At 36.8% G+C, this 24,459-nt stretch overlaps 1 protein-coding gene across 9 annotated transcripts in view; it reads left to right on the forward strand.

Annotated features, from left to right (window-relative positions):
• ATP9B (ATPase phospholipid transporting 9B (putative)) overlaps positions 1-24,459 on the forward strand; it is a 162,388-nt gene that overhangs the window by 54,603 nt on the left and 83,326 nt on the right. For all 9 annotated transcript variants that reach the window (XM_030504681.1, XM_030504921.1, XM_030504843.1 and 6 more), the window contains 2 exons: positions 11,170-11,264; positions 21,450-21,530. In XM_030504681.1, coding sequence (XP_030360541.1) covers positions 11,170-11,264; positions 21,450-21,530 — 176 coding nt within the window. The remainder of the gene's footprint in view (positions 1-11,169; positions 11,265-21,449; positions 21,531-24,459) is intronic.

Raw genomic sequence — 24,459 nt, forward strand, 5'->3', positions numbered from 1 at the left:
CAGAGTACTGCATTAAGATACTGCTCTTCTAACAAACTGATAAAAGTTTTTATTAACTGTAAAGGTAGAAGTCTAGTAAAATAAGGTCCACAAATGCATTTTAATATGTAAGCTGCTGTAGACTTCAGTAATTACCAAACTGGCAAATAAAGGTAATACTCTAGAGAGAGCAACTCCCACTGATCAGTTCTACTGCTGTCAAGCACAAATCATCATCATAAACCAAATTTTTTTGTTGTCTGTCTTTAAATCCAATATACAGTAATTTACTGATGTGGACATTCCAAAATATTGTATGTATACCAGTACACCTATTGTAATGGAAGCAACAGGGAAATGAGAAATCATTTACAAATTCTCACAATCCTTTGACTGCAAAGACCTTGCAAATACTTGCAAGGTAATGCCAGTTGCATGATTGTTACATCTTGTGTTTTTCATGTCTGCATTACATTGTTTTGGTCTTACCTATGTGAGTACTTAAGATGCTATCTCAGGAACACAGGATGGTTGAGGTTAGAAGTGATCTTTAAATATCGTCTGGTCCAACACCCCTGCTCAGGCAGGGCCACCTAGACCTGGTTGCCTAGGACCATGTCCAGGCAACTTCTGAATACCTCCAAGGAGAGAAATTTCACAGTCTCTCTGTACAAGCTGTGCCAGTGCTCGTTTATCCTCAGAGTTAAAAAAAAATATTTGTTTCCTGATGTTCAAGGAGCTTCCTGTGTTTCAGTCTGTGCCCACTGCCTCTGGTCCTGTCACTAGGCAGCACTGAAAACAGCCTCACTCAGTCTTTGCACCCTCCCTCTGCAAGTAAAAATATAATAAAGGTGATGCAAGTAGTATCTATTTATTCTGGGCAGTTAGGAGTAAGTGTTCTGCAAACAACTTAATTGTCTGGGCCCCAATCTGTTCTGGAACTTCAGATACTTGAAAATCAAACCAGAGGAAAAAATGTCAGTTTGGAATTCAGTTGTGCAACTCATGTCACTTTTTATCTCTTTATGAAACCAACTACTGCAGAATAATAAGGTTGAAGGAGTTGCATTTTTCACACATTCTGGAATATTCTGTTATGTTTAGCAAACAAGCGTTATAAACCCTACCTGTCTGGCAACTAAAATGCTTTCAAAATCTACTGCTATAGAGAATGATAAATGACTAGAGTTAAGTTTGCACATACGGCCAGATAAAAGTTTATCTTCAGGGCATGAGTAGCTGCCAACAATCTGTCCAAAGTACTTTAATCTGTTTTTCTATACTTCAGTTCCTATTACGTTTTTAACATTTGATTTAACTTGGGCTTGAAATGTTTTGGTATCTACTTTAAGCCACTGAGTAATACTGATTCTATGTGATCAGCTACTCTTTTAAGATATAGTCTGATAGTATGAGTGTTCTGCGGTGGAAGGAGGAGGTGTCAGCAAGCATTAAGCTCCTAATAGTATTTCTCTCTACTACTGGTGTAAAATCACGCAATAAAATGTTATTAGAAAACATGATCATGTAATTCATTCCCTAATTATTTTCTTGTATTTTCTATGCATAGTTGCGTGACTAGTTCAATGCATGGTTTTCACTGGATTTTTAGCAAAATAAGCAGTAAAAGATAAATATTTACTATTTATTTCTTTTCCGTATTAAAAAGAAAAAAATATTAGTAAGAGTTAAAAAAGTTGATCTGCAAGGAGACTGTGCATTGTGGTAGGCATAAATTTGCCTGTTCTCAATCTCCAGTAGTAATGCATTTCCCTAGAATTTTAGGGCATTTGATGGTTTGGTGGAGTTAGGAGTTTGAGTATCTTGAAATCCCAAACAGTTCCCTTAATTTTGGGAAGCAGCCTGGAAAAGCTGAAGGTGAAAATCATCAAAGCAGATGTCGGAGACAGGGCAAGTCAGGCAAACAAACTTATATGGAAATTCAGAATTGATAGACTGTGAATATGTTGTTGAAGGCTTTGAAAATTAAAGACAAAGAGATTACTCTTGCAGAAGTTCAGTTCAAGAATTCCTTACGTAGAAGCAATTTATAATGTTTCCTGTAATGTATGTGTTCATAAGATTGATGCCATGCATTATGGTTTTTTTAAAGATACTGTCACCTTTTTCTTCTATTAGATTGTGTAACTTCGGGGGTTTGGGTTTTTTTTTTTTCTCACCTGAAGGGTTTACTAGACAAGCTGTTAGAATTCCCTTGATAATTCTTTGAAACAATTGGAAAATACGTCCTGGTGGTCCTCATCCTCATTATGAAAAAGGAATTTCTCCATAACGTATGAAGTTCTGATTATTAGGTCTAATGAGGATTGATCTTGCAGTAGTTTTAAAGTTGTCTCAGTAAAAATTTGGAAATGCTCCTCAAATCAATCTTAATGTATAAGGATATTAACATGTGCAAGGATAGCTTGCACATGTTAATCAGATCCTGACTTTCATGTGGGGCTTAAGGTGTGTGGCTGGCTGCAGTTGGAATGGAAGCTTAGGTAGACTTGAACTACCTTAATTGAGCAGGTCTCCTTCCAGTGGTAGAAAACCTAATGTGGAGCAACCTGCCTTGTAAGGAGTATGCAGTTGAGGGTGGCACAGGGTCTCCATACAAGTGCTATGGCACATGTTGCCACGCTGTCATTGCCCTTGGTACATGTGAAATTTAGCTCAAATACTTAACTACTTTAGTTACAGTTCTCATTGGCAGGTGTCCATGTAGCTTTACACAGCCGCCTTCTGTCTGCCAATTAAAGAGAAATTGGAAAGATACAGAAATCCTCTGCTTTTTGCTGTAATGAAGACCAGTAATAAATCTTTGCAGCTGGGTCTGATGCTTCTTCCCAGGCTCCTGTTTGGTAAAGGAAAATGTGCTGCTAAATTTTTAATCAAAGATTTATCCTCTTGTTTTTCGTGTGCTATTGTAATTTCACAGCTATTTCATGTACTATTGTAATCCGATGATTTTGTCAGCTCCTTTGACTTGTACTTTTTCTGTGTTTAAGCTTTATGAGATACTAAGGCTTTGATTACTGCTCCTCCTAATTTAGTTAATGGCATGTCCTTCAAGTTGGTTGCTGCTGCTAAAATCTTCAAGACTGTGCTTTCAATGGATGCTGGTATATTTGGCCATTTTTATTTTTTTTTCCCAACCTCCTCTGTTTGCTTGTGAGCTCTGTTTTCGCCAGGAGAGAAAATGGTCTTTACATTAACTACAAGCTCTCCTCTTTGAGGTGTATATGCATATGTATTTTTTGTAGTATTGGGTTTTAGAAATAAATGGTTTAGGGCTGTTGATGGGGAGAGTGAGTTCTGCTGTGCTGTCAGAGCTTTCAAATCAGAGCCTGTTAAGTCAATCATCTTAAAATATTTTGAATGTTTTGAACCTTTACTTGTGGTATCAATGTTAATGTGTGCTTTGTATTTGGATCAGAAAATGTATTGAATAGATTTTGATCTCTCTACTGAAATTTAAGTTAAAAAAAAAAAAAAAGGAAAGCTGGTTAAAAAGTCCTGATTCCAGATTCAGTTTCTGTTACGATTTAATGATTGTTCTGTATAATGTAACTACTGCATATTTGATCGTACATTTGACTGTACATAAGAAGGATCCTACTGAATCTTTAAGCAGTACTTCACTTGGAATAATTCTTGTAATACATTTTAAACAAGAACCAACTCTCCAATTGCAAACTGGAATGTTTTCCTGTGAGGGCCAAATGAGCACTGTGTGCTAGGGACAGAGAAATGGAAAATGCCAGCAGAACTTGGACGAGAAGAATGATTCAAATAATGATATCAAAATGGATGGTGTTTATGGAATAACACTTATGGAATAGTATCTGTGTTAGACAATGTTCCTGTTTTAGTGGGGTCTTAAAATGGTTTGCAGTGGAGCCACTTTTGTGCTGAAAGACCTCTATAGTTGCTAAGGTTCAGTTTCATCACTTTTACCTATTCAGTTGTGCAGTGTATTTTGTATCAGCCTGTAATCTCAGTGAAATTAGCTTGCTGTAGTAGGTTACACTAGGTAGGAGATTTTTCTCTGTGTTACAATACCTTCTGGAAAATACTTTCATCCTTGATTCATTTGAAGGAAGATGTATCATCTACTGGTTGTCAAGCAACATGCTTCTAATACTAACATATGTAGAAAATATGACTATGTTGAAGTTGTGAGCAAAATTGGTTTACAAATGAATAAGCAAGGCTGAAAATATTCTCAAGATTCTTGGACTTTAATCAGGTGATATGTTTGGATCATTCATGAGACAGATCTCCATAGGTTGCTCCTGTTCTGAGTGTTAAAAACAACAGCAGACTAAGCAAATGCACAAACAGGGAGTAGTGTCAGTGAAAAATATTCTGGTGATGGTATAAAATGTAATGGTAAAGCTGACATCTGCCAAGTACAGTACTGATTTTCATATCATTCTAAAGAGGTATTCTGGCCTCCTTCACTTTTTTTTTTTTTATTTTATATCTTAAACACAAGAAATTTTTCAGTGTTCTAAGCATTCAGTGTGGCAGAGTTTTTAATTTGGTCATTAAACTGAAGATGCAAATAATTCACATTATCTTTTTTTCTGTATCATTGGTTTCTCCAAAAGGAGATTACTAGTACACAACAGAATAATAATGGAGCAAAGTGGTGCATCAAATCCTATTAAATTGAAAAGATAAAAATTAATGCTTTTGAATATTCTTCTGTATATCTCAATAATATAAATCAGTAAGTTAAAATTTGAGAATGTGAGTATGAATAAATGTAGATTTTTTGGTTTTAATTGTTATTTTATTTTTTTTTAATATGGAACATTGTTTGCTATCCACAACAGAATTCCATAATGTTTTTAATAAAAATAGAGGTAAAAATTCCTAAAGCGTACTGAATCAATACAGCAATTCAAAAAAGATGCAGTGTGATCAAGCTTGGATTAAAAGCATCTCTGTGCTTGTCAGTAAGGAACTGTGATGAGTTTGGGGGTATCATATTGACTGTGTATTAATACATGGTATCCTATAAGACCATCAGTTGATTGTTTAGAATGTAAATGAATCTGTTGATGGATCCAGTGACTGATGGCTTAAATTCCAATTAATCAATTGCTTCATCGGTTTCTTAATTCAGATCAAATATCTCAAGTACACACAATTCTTTCATGGTCTTAAGAGAAATTAATGCTTTAAAACTAATTTAGCCAGTCTTCTATAAATGCCACTAATTTTTTTGATTGCATCCTACGTGATGACATTGTAGTTTAAATGTTTGGGATGTTTCAGGTGTCTTGGGTTTGTTTTTTTTTTTTCCTTCTTAGAAGCTATCATAATTGAAAGCTTCTTGTTATAGTGGTAAATGAAACTGTACTCCAATATGTTATCGTGGTGCTGCTATTCATCTTGTCATCAGTTTAAAATTTTCATGCACATAGTCACTTAAGTAATATAAATGATTTAAAAATTAAGTTGTTCGTAAATGATCTGGTGTTAGGTGTGTGAAGTCAAAGTCCATTTTTCTTTTGTTGGGTATATTCTAGTAACCCATCTCTTTGAATGCTTCTGACCTAAAGCAGCAAGGCTGGTAATATTACTAGACAATATATAGCTGCTTATGACACCCCAGTTCCACGTGCCCTGTTTCCCAGTGACCCATCAATTAATTCATCAACACTTGACACAGGCTCTTCACTGTGATACTTATACCAGTTGATCTTAATTTGATTGCTGTTAAAACCTTCCTTTCCTGACAACTGTTGTCAATTATACAAAATAAAATCAAGTATTCATAAGTAGGCTGTAATAGGATATAGGCAGACAGATTTAATAATTCAGTTTTGCTGAGGCTTGAAAGGCATTAGTTGTAGCTGTTGTTCTCATTTGTAAAAAATTCATTGGATACAGCTCTTGAGAGAGAAGGCAGACATAATTTTATTTAGATTTGACTGAGAAGAATCCAGATGAGTAATGGTGGTTTAGCATTAACTCTGAGAATAACTGACATGAATTCTTATCAGTTACGTGTTATAGAAAGTAAACATAATTTAATTTTTAGGCTAGTTCAAGTGCACACACTCTACGGTTGTTTTTTGATGATATGTCTATAATAGAGTGTGGAATTCAACCCTGCATTTATCCAGACAAAACAATACCTTTTTAAGACTGGGGTGCTTGGCCTTTAATATGCTTGTGAAATATGCATATTCCTCCATACCTGCTATATACAACTAAATTGTAGCTGCTTCTCTCTGATGCATCTTTAGCACCAGATAACATTAAAATGTGTGTGCAATGGCATATTTGAATTATACCTATAAGTTCTCTTTAGTGCTTACTGGCAAGTTTCTTTTTTTTAAGCTGGCTGATATTTGGCGAAAAAATTGGAAGCAGAAATCTGTTCATTTTAATGTTCTCCAAGAGAAAGTTAAATACAGTTTTCAGAACTTGTGTAGTGTTGATTTGGCTTCTTATGTACTATTCTTTACTGTGTATGCTGACATTTGTAACAAATACCATGTGTGGTTTGACTGTTCAGGCTCTGTGGAAGGGATTTGAATGTACTTGTGAAATCTAAAAATGGAGATCTTTTTAAAAATAACCTCACTTGTGAAATGCTGCTTAAGTAGGTGTAGTTGAAGACAAGATCTGCTGTAAGTGATTGCTTAAAGCAAGAGCAGAAAAAGTGAAGGACAGAAATGTGGAAGTATTTTTATAATGATATGTTGTTCACTTTAATATTTTTTAATGCTAGTTAGAATAAGTTATTCCATAGGGTTTTTTCCATTAATTTAGAATCCTCCTTCTTCCGTCTCATCTCATGACTTAGAGCTTCTTTCTCAGATCTTTCTTCCATGATGGGAACTAGGAGTGAGGAAATGAAAACGAAGTTCTGGATACAGGGCAAGTAAGATAGTTTAGTTTCTTATAGCAAGAAAATGATCCTAATTTTTCACGTTGCTATTAGTCAAAAAACCTGGCCAATCCTGGAAAGGAAGTGTTTTAAGTGTTAGTATACTTTCCCACCTTTTGTCAAAACAAACCCAGAAGATTTCATGATCAAGAAGAAAGTAGGGAGGAATGATGATGCATAGTATTAAGAAAAAGCTTATTACAGAATTTTTTTACTTCATTAACAAGCTTCCCTTTCTGGTTTGGGACGAGTGTCCTTTTTCTTCCTTGCTCAATTTTTTTTCTTTTTTTTTTTCTTTTTTTTTTTTTTTTTTTTTACTCTAAAATGTGACCAGTGTTTTCCAAGTATAGCCTGTGTTTAGTTTGAAAATTTTTGTTGAGGGTCTTTTTCTTCAGGATTTCTGGAAATACACAGGCCCACGAAAACAGTGATGCACATGGAAGTGTAAACCATTCCCAGAAGCATTTGACATGTATGTGTCCTGCATGTATGTTGTGATTAAAGCCTGAAGTCCAGCACACACTTGAGTAAGTAGGATTCTTCCTGCTTACTCTGTATTGGGCACAAATTTGTTTGACAAATCTAGGCCAAGCATATCATGGCCCTAAATCAGTGCCTTCATAGATGAGTGTTTGTATTTCTGTTTCAAAACACCATAAAAGCTACTGAAATAAATGCTTTTTTTTGTTCAATATTCTACTAACACACAAAGTAACTTTTTAAAAAAAATGGGTTTTAATCTCAAAAAATTGAGATTTATTGGTATCTCAAATAACCATAAGCAAGAAGTCTGTTAACAATTAGCAAGGTATCCCTATATTTTAAAGTTACATAGTTACTTCAGGTTCTTAAAATGGTTTTCTTCCTATTGCAAGTGCTGCTTTTCCACAGAAAAGCAATCTTAGAGTAAATTCTGGACAGGCCTCAAATAGTTGAGCTTTTGCTAGAACGCAAACAAATAGAATTGTAGTCCTAGGACTTTCCTAAGCATACAAGTTTCACAGGTTTAAACTGAAATAGCTTTAAAAATCAGTTTAGTTGCTACTGGGCAGCACCTTGCATGGTTATGCTGTAAACTGATTTATGCCTGTCTTCAACTGATTAGGCTAAATTAATATTACATACTTGTAAATTAGTTTAAATGTGCTTATGTGATGTTGGCACCACTTCTGATAAATGACTGAATTCTTTAAGCCCAGTGTAATTTCCTTAAATCAACTCTGAAATTCTAATTCACATCACTCCAAAATTTTCACTATAAAGACAGAAATAAATCAGAGTTTCACAATGTTCGTCTTTGTTCACTAATCTTGAATGACTGTGTATTGTTACGGGAAATAAGCATCTGAGTGCCATCACTGTATAAAGTAAAAGGTTTGATATTATTCATTCTCCTTTTATATGCAGCCTTATGAATTACTCTCTTTTTTTTATATACAGCTATGCTTTTGTAAATAGTTAAGATACTTAATGACTTTTCCCTTAAGCAGTAGAGAACTTGGAAAAAAGTTTGTGTGCTCTAAAATAATTGTCAGATTCAAGAGTTATCACTGAATTCAGAGGGAAAAGCAATTCCTGAGATTTGTATAGATGTGTTTTTTCCTGGCATGTTATATTCAGATTAGAAACGTAAATTATTTTTAACATTTACCTAAAGCATTTTATTAAAGTACATAATGCCATTTTTTTACTACTTTTTGTTTTGTTTTGTGATGGGGGAAAGGAGGCAATGCTTCCAAGCATTTAAAAATGGGTTTTACTTACAAATAGCTGTTTTTTTCAGAGGATTTTGATTATTAGAAGTTTTACGCACTGCTAACCCAAATACCTTCCAAAAGTAAAGAAAATATGTCTAACTTCCATGCAATATACAGTGGGGAATGTTTAGTTTTTTAAAGGTCCAAGGGCTTGGTACGGAGTCAAGAGTTGTTTTCATACATGGTTTGTAATTATATGTTTAATCTCCCATGTTTATAGTTTACTTAAGCTGGGTTTAAAATCAGTACTTCATAGAGTAATTAAAATTACTTAGTCAAATGTGATGCAGTATTTGAGGCAGAGAAGAGGATTGTATTGTTTCAGTTTTGCTGTTGTGATCACTATTGAAAGCTGACTTGGCAGAAAGCAGTCTCTTTTTCTGGATAAAAGGGAAACAGGCTATGAGATAAGTTATTGATGAAATTAACTGCTGAAGTGGGGAGGAAATGCAGCTGGCCAATACATGTCATAGTGTGAGCTCTATTAAATGAATATATGTGCAGTCAACCATTCACAGGAGCCACACTGGTCTTGAACTGCATTGATCTATAGTATAATTCTAAATGAAATTGATGGAAGAGAGCAACCATTGACAGGAAGGGTAAAGAGAACCGTGAAATGTCTTGTACAGGAAAAGTATGATGGAAAGTAGGCTCATTTATGCCATGGATAGAAAGTTCATTGGAACTGGGGGGATTTCTAGGTGTTCCTAGGTACGTCTCCCTTAATTATAAGGCAGTGTATATCTCTGGGCTCTTCAAAAACTGCTTTATAGTGTTTATTAAAAAAAAAAAAAAAAAATTCCATGAAGAATCCTGTCAAGAATTTAAAATCAGCTTCTCAAGAACTTTAGATATAGCTTTACCGCTTGCAGCTCTGAGCTTTAGATGAAATTTTGTTGTGATCATGTGTTCCGAGAGCTGTTTATGTTAACATTTAAAGACCTTTTTTTTTTTATTTTATTATTTACTATGCACTTAATATAAATACAGCTGTTACATGAAGGCTGGTAAGCTGCTTTCAAGGCTGTTGTGCAAAAGCACTACCTTCTAGTCAGATATGATTTCAGGTGACTTCTCTGTCAAGCATGTCCTTTCAGACCATTAGCTCATTGAACTGCTTAATTTACAGGCCTTGATGAATAAACCATTGGGTTCTGTTAGATTTTACTTACATCAGGGTCCACATGTCCTATAAAAGAATCTCTCAATTTTGTGTTCACTGGTAGGTACACTTTCTTGATGTATTGCCTATGAGATTCAAAGCTTCTAGCACATCGTCGTCTTGTCTGTGTAAGAAGACTCAAACCTGGATAAACTGCTTTGGCAGTGTTTCCTACAGTTTAATTGCTGCCATATTACTTCTGGTGATGAAACTACTTTGTTAGTTTTTATCGAATTGGTTGAAATAGGAAGGAATTATGGGTATATATGCAAGTATGTCAATGTGCATTGTTTAAAATTTACAAATAACTAGAAAAATCTATTTTTATTTCACATCCATAGCACACAGTTACAATAGCGTATCAGTTGCTAGGCTGGAGCATAATGGAACTTGTAATGATTACTTCAGAAATATTTAAGGTTTCTTTAGCATAGCAATTGTGAAGAGTATTGCTAAAATTTTACTACCTTTTTAAAAGGCTTCAAACTAGATGGAAGTTGCAGCTAATTGCATGTTTTTAACATATTTGCAATGTTAGTGTGCAGTCTTTTTTGAATCTTACATTAGTAACCTATGTAAGACTTCAGACCAGATACTCATTAAGCTAGCTATTGGGGTGGGAGGAGGCTCTGCACTGGTTTCAGTTTCCTGTTTCTTGAATATTTGTTTTCTGTCTGTAAAGCGTGCTGATTCTCTTCAATATGTATCAGTCTATCATGAGCTTCCCTCATATCTTAAGTACAGTGCATGTGTTGACAGACTTTTTTTAGCCTTGGATCCTTGACAGTTACTTCTTTAAAGTATAATACGTCGGGATGCACATTGTTTTGAATGTGTCCATGTTAAGGATTTATTTAAAAAAAAAGCTTCAGAAAAGCCAGAAGACTATAAGCGGTGGAAGTTTGTGGTGTCATACCAGCAAAGAGACAAGAATCACAGGCATCAGTTCGTTACTCTGTTGTGTTGGAAGTGTATGAGTGACACAGTTCTGAAAAGAAAAAAAAAAATTAAACCTGTTTCAACTTCATCCAGTGAAGTAAGTTATATCTCTTGTTCATAACATTTGGAAACCTGTTTAAAAACTATGAAGAAACCTGTAAACAAGCACTCCCGCCTATTCATAATCAGACATATTGTTGATTTTATCAGAAAAATTGTGCTATTATGTGATATCTGGAGCATTCCTGGAAGAAAGCACACAGACACTGCAAAATCTGAGTCCTTTTATATTTAGCATGTTTATTTAAAAATGGTTATAAATTTCTCTATTTTCACTCTTCTATTTTTTATTTTTTTCTTAACCCAAACTGAATTTTTGAGATTAAAAAAATAGTTTGTCTCTTTATAACTTCAAGGTTCATGTTTCATTCGAACTGACCAGCTCGATGGAGAAACAGACTGGAAACTGAAGGTTGCTGTCAGCTGCACACAAAGATTGCCAGCTTTGGGGGTAAGTATTTTATTCGTTTGATTTAAGTTATCTTCCATGTATGCATACATATCTCTTATGTACAAGATTGTTACAGTTATTTTAAGTATTGAGAAATATCTGTCACCACAGTCTTAGCTTTTTCAATAGAGTTAGATATTCCGTTGAATGAGAAGTTGGTTATGCAAATATTCTAGTTTTTAAATTGAAAAGAAATTGACAGAATTGGATTTTTATCTCTGAACTTAGTGGTTCTCATTGTGGTCCCCACTGAGAACCATGCTCTGCAGAAGGATATCACAGTTGTAGTGTTTTCAACCAAGTGTTCTACTGCAAGGGCGAGTCATTCTTGCCTCAGGAACCATTGCTTTAATCACTAACTTGGAGGCTTGTGAGATAGTAGTCTGCCCTTGGAAGGTAAAGTGGTTTTTGTTGTCAGAATGCTTTCTGGTCTGACTAGGTGAAACATGCAAGTTCTTGCAAGGAGGGCTCTCTGACAGTTGCCTGAATGTGTGTGTGTTTTGAGTATGTGTATGTGTTGTGCCACAGGTAACTCTTAATCATGAAAAAAGACACGTGTATGTGTGAGTATATGTATGTATACATTCAAAACAGACCTATCTACAAAAATGTATGTAGAATTGCATAAATGTCTCTTAAGGAGAAGCTGAATTGTGCCCCTTGTATTGTGGAAGCTTGCTATTTTATAGGAGAGTTGGTTTAGGATTAAGAGACTTCTGAAAACATACTCAAGTTACAAGCTTGTGGGAATTGTACAGAATTCCTGGTGTTTTGACACTAAATCCTCCACATAAATCCTCTGTTCAGCCTGGAGAACAGACAGCTGCATGGAGTTGTCATGGCGGCCTTCCAGTATCTGAAGGGGGACCTACAAGGATACTGGAGATGGGCTCTTCATCAAGGACTGTAGTGATAGGACAAGGGGTAATGGGTTCAAACTTAAACAGGGGAAGTTTAGGTTTGATATAAGAAATTCTGTACTGTGAGATTGGTGAGACACTGGCACAGGTTGCCTTAGAAGCTGTGGCCTGCCCTGTCCCTGGCAGTGTTCAAGGCCAGGCTGGACAGGGCTTTGAGCAGCCTGGTCTGGTGGAAGGTGTCCCTGCTCATGGCAGGTGGTTGGAGCTAGGTGGTCTTAAGGTCCCTTTCAACCCAAACCATTCTATGATTCTAGGTGTTTTATTAAAGGCAAACTTAGGTTGAGTGGACTGTTAATATGCCATCTCAGTACAAAAAAATAAGTATTTGGTTATCTGCCAGATCTTAGCAGGACTTCAGCAGTTATTCTTCCAGAATTACAGAGTTGCCACCACCCTAAAATTAGCAAAAGGGAGAGATTTTTTCCTATGTTGTTAGTGCTCTGGCTACTGGCTTTACATGTGAGGAGGAAGAAAGAATAGCTCAGTTTGAATTTAGAGGACTGAGAATAAGGAATGGAACTGAAGTTTGGTCATGCCAGATAGAAGTGCGAAATTGGGTTCCAAGATGGGAGTTCTAGTGCAAGAACACACCTTAACAAGTATTCTGTAACTTGCAGTTGAATTTAGTATTTGTAGTGCTGCTTCTCCTGTAGGTTTTTACCATTTAATCATTGGCCTCTGTGGTTTCTCATGGGGAAAAAAAAAAAAATCTTGTCCATATTTGAGATGGATGCATGCATTTGACTGAGATTCAGTCAATTTTCTTTCTTGCTTTGATGTTTTTTGTTCTGTTTTGTTTTTAATTAAATAGTGCTTTTCAGAGAGTTACAACCATGTCCAACTTAGCTATTGTTTGTTATTTCATTTGTTCTGGAAGCATCAGTGACTGCACTAGGCAAATACAGCTCTTTGTGCAGAGCACTGCCTCTTTTAGTTGTGTTTGCTGGTTATAATTTCAGTGTTCAGAGCCTGAAATCTGGAGTAAACTACAATGCAAATGTTTCTCTACACTTTCCTTTGGAAGAGTGTTTTACATTATCTTTTCTATTTTATTGTTTTTTTTAATCCCAAATCCATGTCTGAACTTTTCCCTGCTTGCTAGTGAAAAATAGACCTGCTAGAGGAGGGAATTGTACTGTAACTTTTATGTTCTTTTTTTTTTTTTTTTAGACTTGACAGATAAATTGTTAAGCATCTAAAGATAAAGTATGACATTATGGTTAAACCTGTGCATTTGATTTGAAAGAAGTAAATGTGCTGTAGTTGTTTACAGTGGAAAATAAATCAGAAGTGGTTGAAGCTGGGCAGTCTGCATTTGAGTAGTAGGACATGCAGCCTCAACTTCCTGCAGAAGTGAAGGTTTGCTTCAGGTGCTGGTTGTTTGGGTGTGTAGGGGAGGGAAAGGCAAGTTATCACCAGTAAAGTATTCATGCATCTTGGAAACAGTGTAGAAGAGTCAACTGTACAGTATAGTAACGATTTCTTCCTTAGCTGTTTTCATTTACTGCTATTAATTACCTCTGATTGATCTGTGCTTCTTGCAAGATTTTTATATTCTCTCTCTTCATGAGCTGTAGATAACAACCTGAGTTGCATCATCAGGTGCAGTTGGTCAAGGAGCTATATACACTTAACCTTGCCTGGCTACCAGCAGCAAGGGGAAGCCACCAGGCAGCTGAGGTTCCTCTGCCCTTTCTTGCATCACAGAGTCGTGGGTGGTTAACTGTGCTAGCCAAGACTTTGCATTAAGTTGACATGTCATCCTGAGTAACTGATACTGGATATAATACTTTCTGCCACCTAAACTAATGTATCTCCCAATTTCCATACTGTCTGGTCTGGTCAAACCATTGATGCTTAGTGGTTCTTTAATGAGATCATTTTAAATGGCTGCTTCCCACCTGGTCTTGGACAGTTTGCAGTGGTCATGTCACATCTGCTTCACTCCTGTGCCCCATCTGTCTGTGGAATATTTTGGGGAAATAGTAGCTTAATGCACCCAAATTTAAACACTTTTTAAAGGATCCCCACATCGTTCACAGAAGATGATATCCTAGAAGCTCTTTCCATTCCTGTGGAAAGCACAGTGGCATTTCTCTACTTTCTGCAAAGACACATTTACCTTTACTGGGATGGCAATAATATGCAAGAGTATCATCTAAAGAAACTCTGTTGATGGGGCAGCTTCAGAAGATTACTATGAAGCTCTAAGCAAGCAGCGAAATTTAAACTAACAAAACATAGCATTATGGAATGATTTTATTCTAAGCCTAATTTTTGCACTTCATAGTGCAATTTTTGCACTTCATAGTAGAGTAATAAGCTGTATCTGTAAGCCCTACACATACTCATTTCTTTAAAGTTAAATTAAAATGCAGTGGGCAGAATGACTTCTGTATAGTTTCAGTAAAAATAATGGTTTGGGAAAAGAGCAAAAATAGGATACACACTTTAAACATGTAAGGACAGTGTTTGGCACTCTTTGAAACTTTACACTTAATTTATCTAAAAAAGGATGCTTAAAATCTGTAGTTGAGGTTTTCTCAGCAAATAGTATTCAAGCTCTTGTATACTGAGTGGAAAAAAATTGAAGCAACTTGGTTAAACATAAGGATCACTTGAGAAATCCATTTCAAGTAGACTTTTTCTAACCGTAGGCTTCTACAGTATCCTCTGTTGCTTAATAAAACTGCAAAATCAGGCAAGCTGCTTTTCAGGTATTAACTTGAAAATGTGTGCTCTGTTGCTGTGTAAAACATCCGTATGCTTCTTTCAGTTCTTAACTTGAAAAACCACTCTTACAGTGATTATCTCGCTAACCCGTACTGTGTGTAATAGGGGCATGAGCTTTTTGGTAGGCTTAAAATTAGTTTAGCAGAAACTTGTTGGGCTTTCAAGCTGTCTAGCGAAGGACTGAGCTTTGTGCTGCAGTCTGGGATCAACTTGGGTTTTCTTTTCCCAACAAAACGTGAGGAGAATCAGACAGTGGTCCTTCTTCCTGCCAAAGCAAGCTGCTGGGCCGGGATTCTCCTCTCACTACGTTCTCATGTGCTGCACACGGTGGGCAGCACATCTCATTTTACGTGGCGAAAGTAAGGCACTGTCTAAATGTGTTGCTTCCCCTTTCTTAAATGAAGACATTAATGCCATTTTGCTTTAAGAAATTTCGGGAAATCCACCCTCGCGAACGGCACGTCATTGAGAGCGGATCACGGCCGGTTGCTGACCGTTCCGTGTGCTGCTGTCGGACGGCTCCGCACAACGCGGGCGGGCCGTGCGCGGGGGAGCGCTCCTGCCGCGCCGCACCTCGGTGGCGCCACCTGCTGGGCAGCGGCGGGACGGCGGCACGTGGGACCCCCCCCCTCTGGCGGCCGAGAGCGAATCCCGGCGTGCGAAGACCAAGTAATTGGTTGCAATTAGTCGTTGACAAAACTGATTTGGGGTTAATTGAAGACACAGTAAAGAAAATGGGTAGGGCGGGATATATCTACTCCGCTCCCGTGAGACCCCCACCTGCAGTGCTGCATCCAGTTCTGGGGCCCCCAAAATAAGAAGGATGTGGAGCTGTTGGGGCAAGTCCAAAGGAGTCCACAAAGAAGCTCTGAGGCCTGGAGCACCTCTGCTATGGAGACAGGCTGGGAGAGCTGGGCATGGGCAGCCTGGAGAAGAGAAGGCTCTGAGGAGACCTTAGAGCAGCTTCCAGTGCCTAAAGGGGCCAACAAGAAAGCTGGAGAGGGGCTTTTGACAAGGGCCTGTAGGGACAGGACGAGGGGGAATGGCTTTAAACTAAAAGAGAGGAGATGTAGATTACATATTAGTAAGAAGTTCTTCATTAGGAAGGTGGTGAGCCATGGCACAGGCTGCTGAGAGAAGCTGTGTATGCTCTATCCCTATAGAAGTGTTCAAGGCCAGGTGGGATGGAGCTTTGAGCAACCTGGTCTAGTGGAAGGTGTCCCTGCCCATGGCAGGGGTTTGGAACTAGGTGATCATTAAGATCTATTCCAACCCAAACCATTCTATGTTTCTATGAATTATGTGGAGAACTCAAAGTTCTTCTAGTCTTGTCCATTTCCAAGGCGCAAAGCTTGTGTTTTAATTCAGTACTGCCGTTAAACTGGATTGAAGTTTCATATTTGTATGGGTGGCTACAAAAATGTGTTCAGTTTCCAAGGTTAACTTTAGATGTGTTTATGATAAACCAGCAGTTGGCTGCAGGGGTCCATTCACAGAGAGACCCTGTTCAGACAAGGGAGTGTGGGGCACAACTCTCTGGTCCGGCATTTTGCCCTTGGTGTGTCTGGGATGATGTTCTGGGGTTTTGCTGTAACAGATCAAATAGTTTCAGATAACTTTCTGTCTGAAATAGGCAGTTGTTTATTGCAGTAGTGCTTTTCCTGGCTTCCAGGGATTCACCACGCATAAAGCAACACCTGTTACAGTGTCTTCTCCATGTGCTTGCAGTGCATTTTCAAAGCCAAGGCTTACAATTCATACTTGCATATTAAAACATATTTGTAATGATTTAAGAATATGTATGCAAGTTGATTATAAAAGACTATAAACAATTTGGTTGTGTTTGACAGAATGTGCTCTCCATAAACATCATTCGTTCTGATTTGTTTAGCTACCCGATGTGAAGTCAGTGAGTATCTTGCATTGGCACGAGCTGTCAGTTATGTCAACAGAGCAGCACTGTAACCCTACCCACTGTGACACCCAGAAGAAACAAACCTGCAGGCCTTCAGAGCTTTTCTTAAAGAACAGATGACACCACCAAGATGATCAGTACAGATTTTGTTGTCTTTCTAAAGCACTTAATGTGATCAAAGAATTAAAATTTCAACAAGTGATTTAATGTCAGCTAAGCAGCAAATATTGTAACACCTGGATTAGATTTCTTGCAGCTTCATACTTAAAGGTGGGGCAGTCCTTCTAGCCAAACGTGTGCTCTCAGGCGTTCTTCTCTAGCTTGTGTGTGATCAACTAAATTTATTAACAGCAATGAGGTCACTGTAATTTTCAATAAATGGTGACTTGCTGATTTATATCAGAAGATCCATACAGCAGTAAACAATACCATTTACATTTAATTAGTTTTATTGAGCCAAAGGCAATTTTATTTGTAATGAACTGCATGTTATGATTAAGAATGTATTTTAATGATCTTTAAGTAAGGTGAATAAATGTTGCCCTTGACCTAGCAGAGGAGATTTTTCTGTTATCAATAACTTCACAGTGATTTTTAAATTGTGAAATGGAGAAGAGAACATTTTCATTATTGTACTATCATCAAGTAATTTCCTGACTGTGTATAAAGATGAAATGTATTCATCTGAATTATTTTCAAATATGAGATCAGTAAATGCATATCAAGTTTTTTTAAAAAATAATCTACTGTTGTATTAAATAATTTAATTTTTATTGCTTGAGATTCAAGCCTTTCATATAGTTTCTTTAATCTAGAACTATTACAAACCCCCTACCAAGTGTGTTTTGGGTTAGGGGGGTTTTTTTTGTTGGTTTTCTGTTTGTTGTTTTTGTTTGTTGTTGTTAGTTTTTCTTTGAGTAAGAAAATAACTGAGGTCATTTGCCCTCACCAGCTCCTAAAGGCAGTGTAATGTTAGATGCAGAATACTGTTTCCATTGAATGTATCAGTAGAACTATTTGGGTTCAGTGAACCAGCAGTTCGGTGCTTACAGTATGAAAGTAATTCATTACTGAACCTGGATTTCACAATGATTATAGAATCACAGAATGGTTTGGACTGGAAGGGACCTTGGAGCTCATCCAATTCCAACCCCCCTGCCATGGGCAGGAGCACCTTCCACTACATCAGGTTGCTCAAAGCCCCGTCCAGCCTGGCCTTGGATCAAGTCCCTCATTAGTTAAATCAGTAATAAAAAGTAGTTGTAATTTTTTTTAATATCATTAAATACTTTTAATTAAGTAATTTAATTAATTTCCCTTCTCCCTGCTTTTATGTAAAGGAAAGCAATGACATAACATAACCAGGTAAATCTTTCTTGCTCAGTGAGCAGAAGTTACATTTACATGTAGTGTTGTGCACAAATCTTGTGTCTCCTTGTAAAATTCACCATTGCAACTTCCTTCAAGACATTGAGATAAGAAATGCACAGCTTCTGGGAAAGTAGCACTAGGTGAAGGAACATCTTTGTAACCCTTATTGTTTAATTGAGTTCATATGTTATCTGTTTTCTATAGCTATATCATCCTTTGTATTTCTTTTTCTTTCCTTTGGGTTATAAATCTTCAGCTACTGTATTTTTTTGGCCTGAGAATGGTGTCCATTTGGAGTATAGAGCACTGGGCTACAGAAAAAAAGTCCTTTTCTTTTTTTTTTTCCTTCGCTCTAATAATGAAAAAACACTTCAGAAAGCTACTGAGCACATGTAATATGTTTGTATGTCTTTCTACCACTCAGTAATGACATGCCAATGAATTGCCATCCCCCCGATTTCTCTCAGAGCATAGGCTTTTCTTAAGGGTTTTTTTGTTTTGTTTTGTTTTTTCCTGTGGGGTGTTGTGGGGGTTTTTTTGGTGTTGGGGGTTTTTTTGTGTGGTGGGTTTTTTGTTTGGTTTTTTTTGTTGTTGTTGGGGTTTTTTTTGTTGTTTGGTTTGGGGTTTGTGGTTTTTGGTTTGGTTTTTTTTTCCTTAGGATTTTGGGTTTTTTTCGGTTTTTGTTTTTTGTTTGGTGTGGGTTTTTTTGGTTTTTTTTTTTTTTTGGTCTTTTGTTTGGTTTTTTTTTTTTTGGGGGGGGTGTTTTAGAGAAAAAAACATACATTTCTAGAATACTCTGCCAGTTCTAGTTTGTGGCATTCAGACTAATGGCACAAATGTGTAGGGGATGTGCAGATTTCAGTTTTTCAGGAACGGGAGTTTGTTTCAGAGTTAAAATTCAGATAAAAAGAAAAAGAAAACTTGAAAGTTGAGGTGTTAAATCAAAAATGCAAAAGGAGAACTGAAACATAAAAAGACAACACCAAAGTAATGTGGTAGAAATATTTACATTTAAAATGTAACAGAGGAGAACATCACAGTAAAAGAAAATGTAAAGGTGAGAAACCAGGAAAATGTTACTGTATAAATGCCAGTATACTTAAAAACATTGATATTTCTGCCTCCTTTTATTCTCATATTGCTTCTCATTTTGTCAAAAGAGAGAAGTTCTTGGTTGACGCATTTCACTATCAGTTTTTATTGTGTATATGAGTATGTGTGTGGTATTAGTTTTCCACTGTGCTATCCACTACTGAGAGACTCTTTATTTTTCTTTGCATAATAAAGCGCATAATAGCCTGGATTAGGTAAATTGTAGGTGATAACAGATTGGAAAGAAGTGAATGATGAAGACATAGGACACCACATGTGTATTAGTTTCATATGAATTATTTCTTGTGAACCTGATGAAAGTAGGTTGGAAGAACAAGGATGCAATGAATGAACTTTCTGTGAAAGACTTCGATAAATGGCTAACGGTTTAAGATAAAGATAATTTGTGAGAGTTAATGTTCAGATTTGATTCATTTTTTAAAAAGCGTATCAAATACAAAGTCTGTGGGTTTTGCCAGGTATGAAGTGAGAGATTTCTTGTCTGCAGAACATAAATAGAAATACAAATTCATTCTTTACAGAGCTACACTTTTTTAAAGTCAAATATGTTTGATAAATATGAAGTAGATTAAAAAAAACATTCATTTTGATCTGGAAAAGTGAAAACCATGATATTCAAAAATCTTGTAGCCATTTTTTCAGAGGAACAAGAGGATACAAATGTGTCAGATTTTAAGATATTAACACAGGTGGACAGTTGCACTTTTGTGCAATTTAGTTAATTTTTGTAATGCTCAAATTCTGTAATATTCAAATGTTGGTTTTGTGCTTATATCCAAAATTATGATGGCATGCTTTTAAAAATGGATACATTTGAGCCAAGCTGTGGTTATACTCCATGAAAGAGGCTGTAAATTCCATTCTGCTTTTGAAGATAGCACATTCTAGCTAGCGTGAACAGGGTATTGTAGCCATGTAATCTGCTCCCAGAGATGGTGTCCGATTAGCCTTTTGCAGGATTCATCCAGTAATAAAGGGTGGAGATAACCCAAATAGTTAGGTGCTACATACACTGAGAAGGTAGACACTCTTGCATTTGATCAAACGTTATGATTCTTAGATTGACTGGGATTTGCTATCAAGCATCTGCTCCTCCCCAGAGTAGCAATTGGATCTGTGCATGAGTAGTCTACTTGTGTTGAAATCTCTTAGCTGCTGTTGGTCTAAGAGCACCAAAAAAGTTTGCTTTTGTGATAAGAAGGAAGCTCTTTGTATTAGGTTTTTGACAATTAGTCGTGGCATTCTTTCTGTGGGAGGTGGGTGTTTCAGAACAATTACCTGTTGAAATAATTGTTTCAGAATTTTAAGGTGATCCTCCCTGAGCCTCTAAGGACAGCTCTTAAGATCTGAAAATCATCAGATTTTTATTTTTCTTACTCTGTTTATACCATAGTGCCATCTTATTTATAGAGCCTATTTTTCTTAGTTTTAGGGTAGGAGCGTTCATGGGTTGTTTGCTGTCATGAGTAGTAGTACCACATATATTAGACCCAATTTTATCAGACTGGTTTAGTGATCCCTGGCTTGAAGCATTTGAGTAATCCTGTTAATGTATCCAGGCTTTCTTGAAGCTGATGGGGTTTTCTCATGGGTTGACTGCAGCAGTGCTTGAACATTTAAGAGAACTTGCATCAATTTCATTATTTTCTCTTGTTATTCAGTTCACTTTGTCCTTGCTGGAAAAATACTTTGTTTCCAGTTTCATTAAAAACAAACAAGCAAAAAAACCTAAACCAAAACAATACAAACAAAAAAACCCCAATCAAACAAACAAAAAACACCTTAAAAGAACAAATATATGGGTGGGGAGGGGGAAGATTATACTATTATAAATTAAAATGGGACTGTAAAGAGAAAATAAACTAGATAGAATTTTTAACTCATAAATATGAAACAGTTCAGTGTTTAAACTATCAACACATTTAGAATATCATCTTGGATCTGGTTCCTTCATAGCAAGAGGTACTGAAAAAACAGCATGGTTTTTAGTTGGGTAAAAAGTACATTAACTTGATTTGGGGGGGAAGTGGTATGGGTCATAAACTGGAATCTTTACCAGTAAAAACAGTAATATGTGATTCAAAGTATGTGATTGAGTTGAAATAATAGTAAGTACATTGATTTGTTTTACAGGATCTGTTTTCAATCAATGCTTATGTTTATGCTCAGAAGCCACAGCTGGATATTCACAGTTTTGAGGGTACCTTCACACGGGTAAGTAAAGTATATAAACACAGTTCTGCTTCTGTCTTCCATTTTTCAATGCAAGCGAAACCTATACTTACTGTCAGAGTTGTACCAGATCTTTTTTTTTTCCCAGCTATAATGCTATTTACGTATTCAAACCAAATATGATAATAACAATGTAGTAATTTCTGTGACATTTTTCTGTTATTTTCAAAAGGTGGCTTGCTGAAATTAACCCTTTAATGTAGGGTGTCTTAAGAGGTAGTAATTTATTTTTTTTTTCATTGCTTTACAGATTTGTAGCATTCTATTAGCAGATACAGTGATTGTTTTGTTTATTTTAGCCAAACTTGGTGTTAGTAGACTCATTCCCCTTGATAGTTTGTTTCTAAAATAATTTGAGAGAATTAAATACTATAGAGGTATAGAAGGGTTGTTTTGGGTTTTTTTTACCCACGTGACTCAAATTGGTAATAGATTTTGTTCAGTAACTGGAATTTGAGTTCACAATTCTAAATACACTGATGAATGAGATATTGCAGTTGTTGGCTCTCGAAGACCAATTTATACTAGTTACATAGTTCACGTTGCCTACAAAGTAGATGTCATTTGCCCACGCCTTCTAAAGCTGTAAGCAACAATGTTTGTTTAAACCTTGTATTGAACAATTGTCCAAATAAAACTTCTATTAACAGCTGTAAAACTCATGTTATTCCTGTCCCAGTGGCTAAGTGTATACTTTTCTAAATACAAATTGAACTCCTCAGAGCCTTTTTAACAACTCTGGTACATGTAATTGAGACATTGGGAAATCATCACTAAGCAGTTGTTCCCTGTAGTGAGTTCTGTTTGTACATGTAATAAGAGGTGTATGATTCAAGCATCCCTGATACGTGTAAATAAGCCTGATGGATTTTATGCTATCAGGTTTGCATAGGTGGTGTTTTAGCCAACAGAAACTGCCCTCCTTTCCAGTTTCAGTAGGAAGGGCAGTTTAAACTGAACTTGTGTGTGCATGCATCTGAGGGCAGTGCCCTCAGATTTGGTTCACATGGACGACACTGTAGATATTTTTAGAAATTGTTTTTCTTTTGTTAAGTGTACTTTCTGCATAGTGAAATGTTGGTTTAGGCTACTTGTTTACCAGTTTATCTCTCTGCTGCTTCTGTGAGCTCTTGCTTTGTACACTAAATCAGTTTTTGCATCTAATTTCTATTTTATGTTAAAGTAAAAAAAATTAGTGTGCTTAGTGATGCTAATGCATACATTTTTCCTACTTAAGCGTTGATGTTCAAAGAATTCTTGCAAGGCTAGGTTGACAGGGTAATAGCACATTGATTTTTCTTTTCTTTATTTTCCCCCCATTATGAAGACAGAGTACTAACAATGTAGAAGACAAACTTAGATCATTTCAAAAAGTGCATGACCATAAAACAAACCAGAAACTTAGGTGCATTGCTCTGGAGTTTATAGGAGGGAACAACTTCTTTTAAGTACTTCTGTGTGAGAAATATATCCACAACAAACCTGATAGATGACAGAAGATACTTTTTGCAGTATACCTGCATAACCATGTCAGGAAGAGTTAAAGCTGTGCTGTACTCCATTCATATCTGCCAGCTTCACAGGAAGTTGTTTTCTCTTATTCTCCATGGATTTTGGTGTGTTATGTGTAGTCAGTGCATGAAAGTGAGTGTGTGTCCTTGCATGGGTATGCAGAAAGGAGCATCGTCTCATCCTTAAGTAATGGCATCAGTTAATTCTTTTACTCCTCTCCCATCTTATGTTGAGTCATTCTTTAACTCTGTATTTGCTGTTAGAGAATTGTCTGTTTTGAAGCAATGGTTGTGTTCACTTCAATCTGGCTTAATTTTATGTTGTCATTGGAGGGAATGATACTATGTTTTGCAAGTCCTTTCGACTCACCTTCCTTGTGCTGGCACTGTGTCCTGCGTTCAGCAGTAGCAGTAATTTTTTCTCCTTCTTAATAGCTGGTGCAGTGCTGTGTTTTTGACTTCCAGCCTGGAAACAACGCTGATAACACCGATGGTTTTAGTTGTTGCTAAGTAATGTTTGCTCTGACCAAGGACTTTCTCAGTCTCATGCTCTGCCAGGGAGGAGGGGAAGCCGGGAGGAAACAGAGACAGGACACCTGACCCAAACTGGCCAAAGGGGTATTCCATAGCACAGCACGTCATGCCCAGTATATAAACTGGGGGGAGTCACCCAGAAGGCGCAGATCGCTGCTCAGGTCAGGCTGGGTATTGGTCAGCGGGTGGTGAGCAATTGTGTTCTCTCCCCTTCTTATTTCCCTTATCATTATTATCACTGGTGGTAGCAGTAGTGGTTTTGTATTATACCTTAGTTACTGGACTGTTCTTATCTCAACCCTTGGGAGTTACATTCTTTCGATTCTCCTCCCCATCCCTCCGGGAGCGGGGGGAGGAAGAAGTGGGGAAGTGAGCGAGTGGCTGCGTGGTTCCGAGTTACCAGCTGGGCTTAAACCACAACACACTGACAGCCATGCAGACAGCCAGACTAGGGAGCTAACATGTGAGAACCTAATCTGACCTCGCCCAAAATATACGTGCCAGTAAAAGGAACATAACAAGAATAATTAACTGTGGGGTTGGGGTAGGGAAAGAGTCTCTTTCTATGATGCAGCTAAGCTAATGTGTATTCTGCTGCTTCCGTACTTTTGTTGGTGTGGGTTGTCGTGCCGCATCCTGTCAGGTAGGAATAGGGCTAGAAAGGGTCAAATGAAAGTGGTACAGTGGTTCATTCAAGGATTAAATATTTAGTCTCAAAGGCCTCTGTCATGATCTGAAAAGAAAAATCTAATAAATTATAGCTTTGGAACCTTTTAAATGGCTACATGAAATTTGTCATGATCCTTGGTCAGCTGTATTATGAATTCAGGACTGAGAGTAGGATATATTAAATTTTCATTTCACTG

The sequence above is a fragment of the Strigops habroptila genome, chromosome 1, assembly GCF_004027225.2.
Source record: "Strigops habroptila isolate Jane chromosome 1, bStrHab1.2.pri, whole genome shotgun sequence".
In the NCBI taxonomy this organism is placed as follows: Eukaryota; Metazoa; Chordata; class Aves; order Psittaciformes; family Psittacidae; genus Strigops; species Strigops habroptila.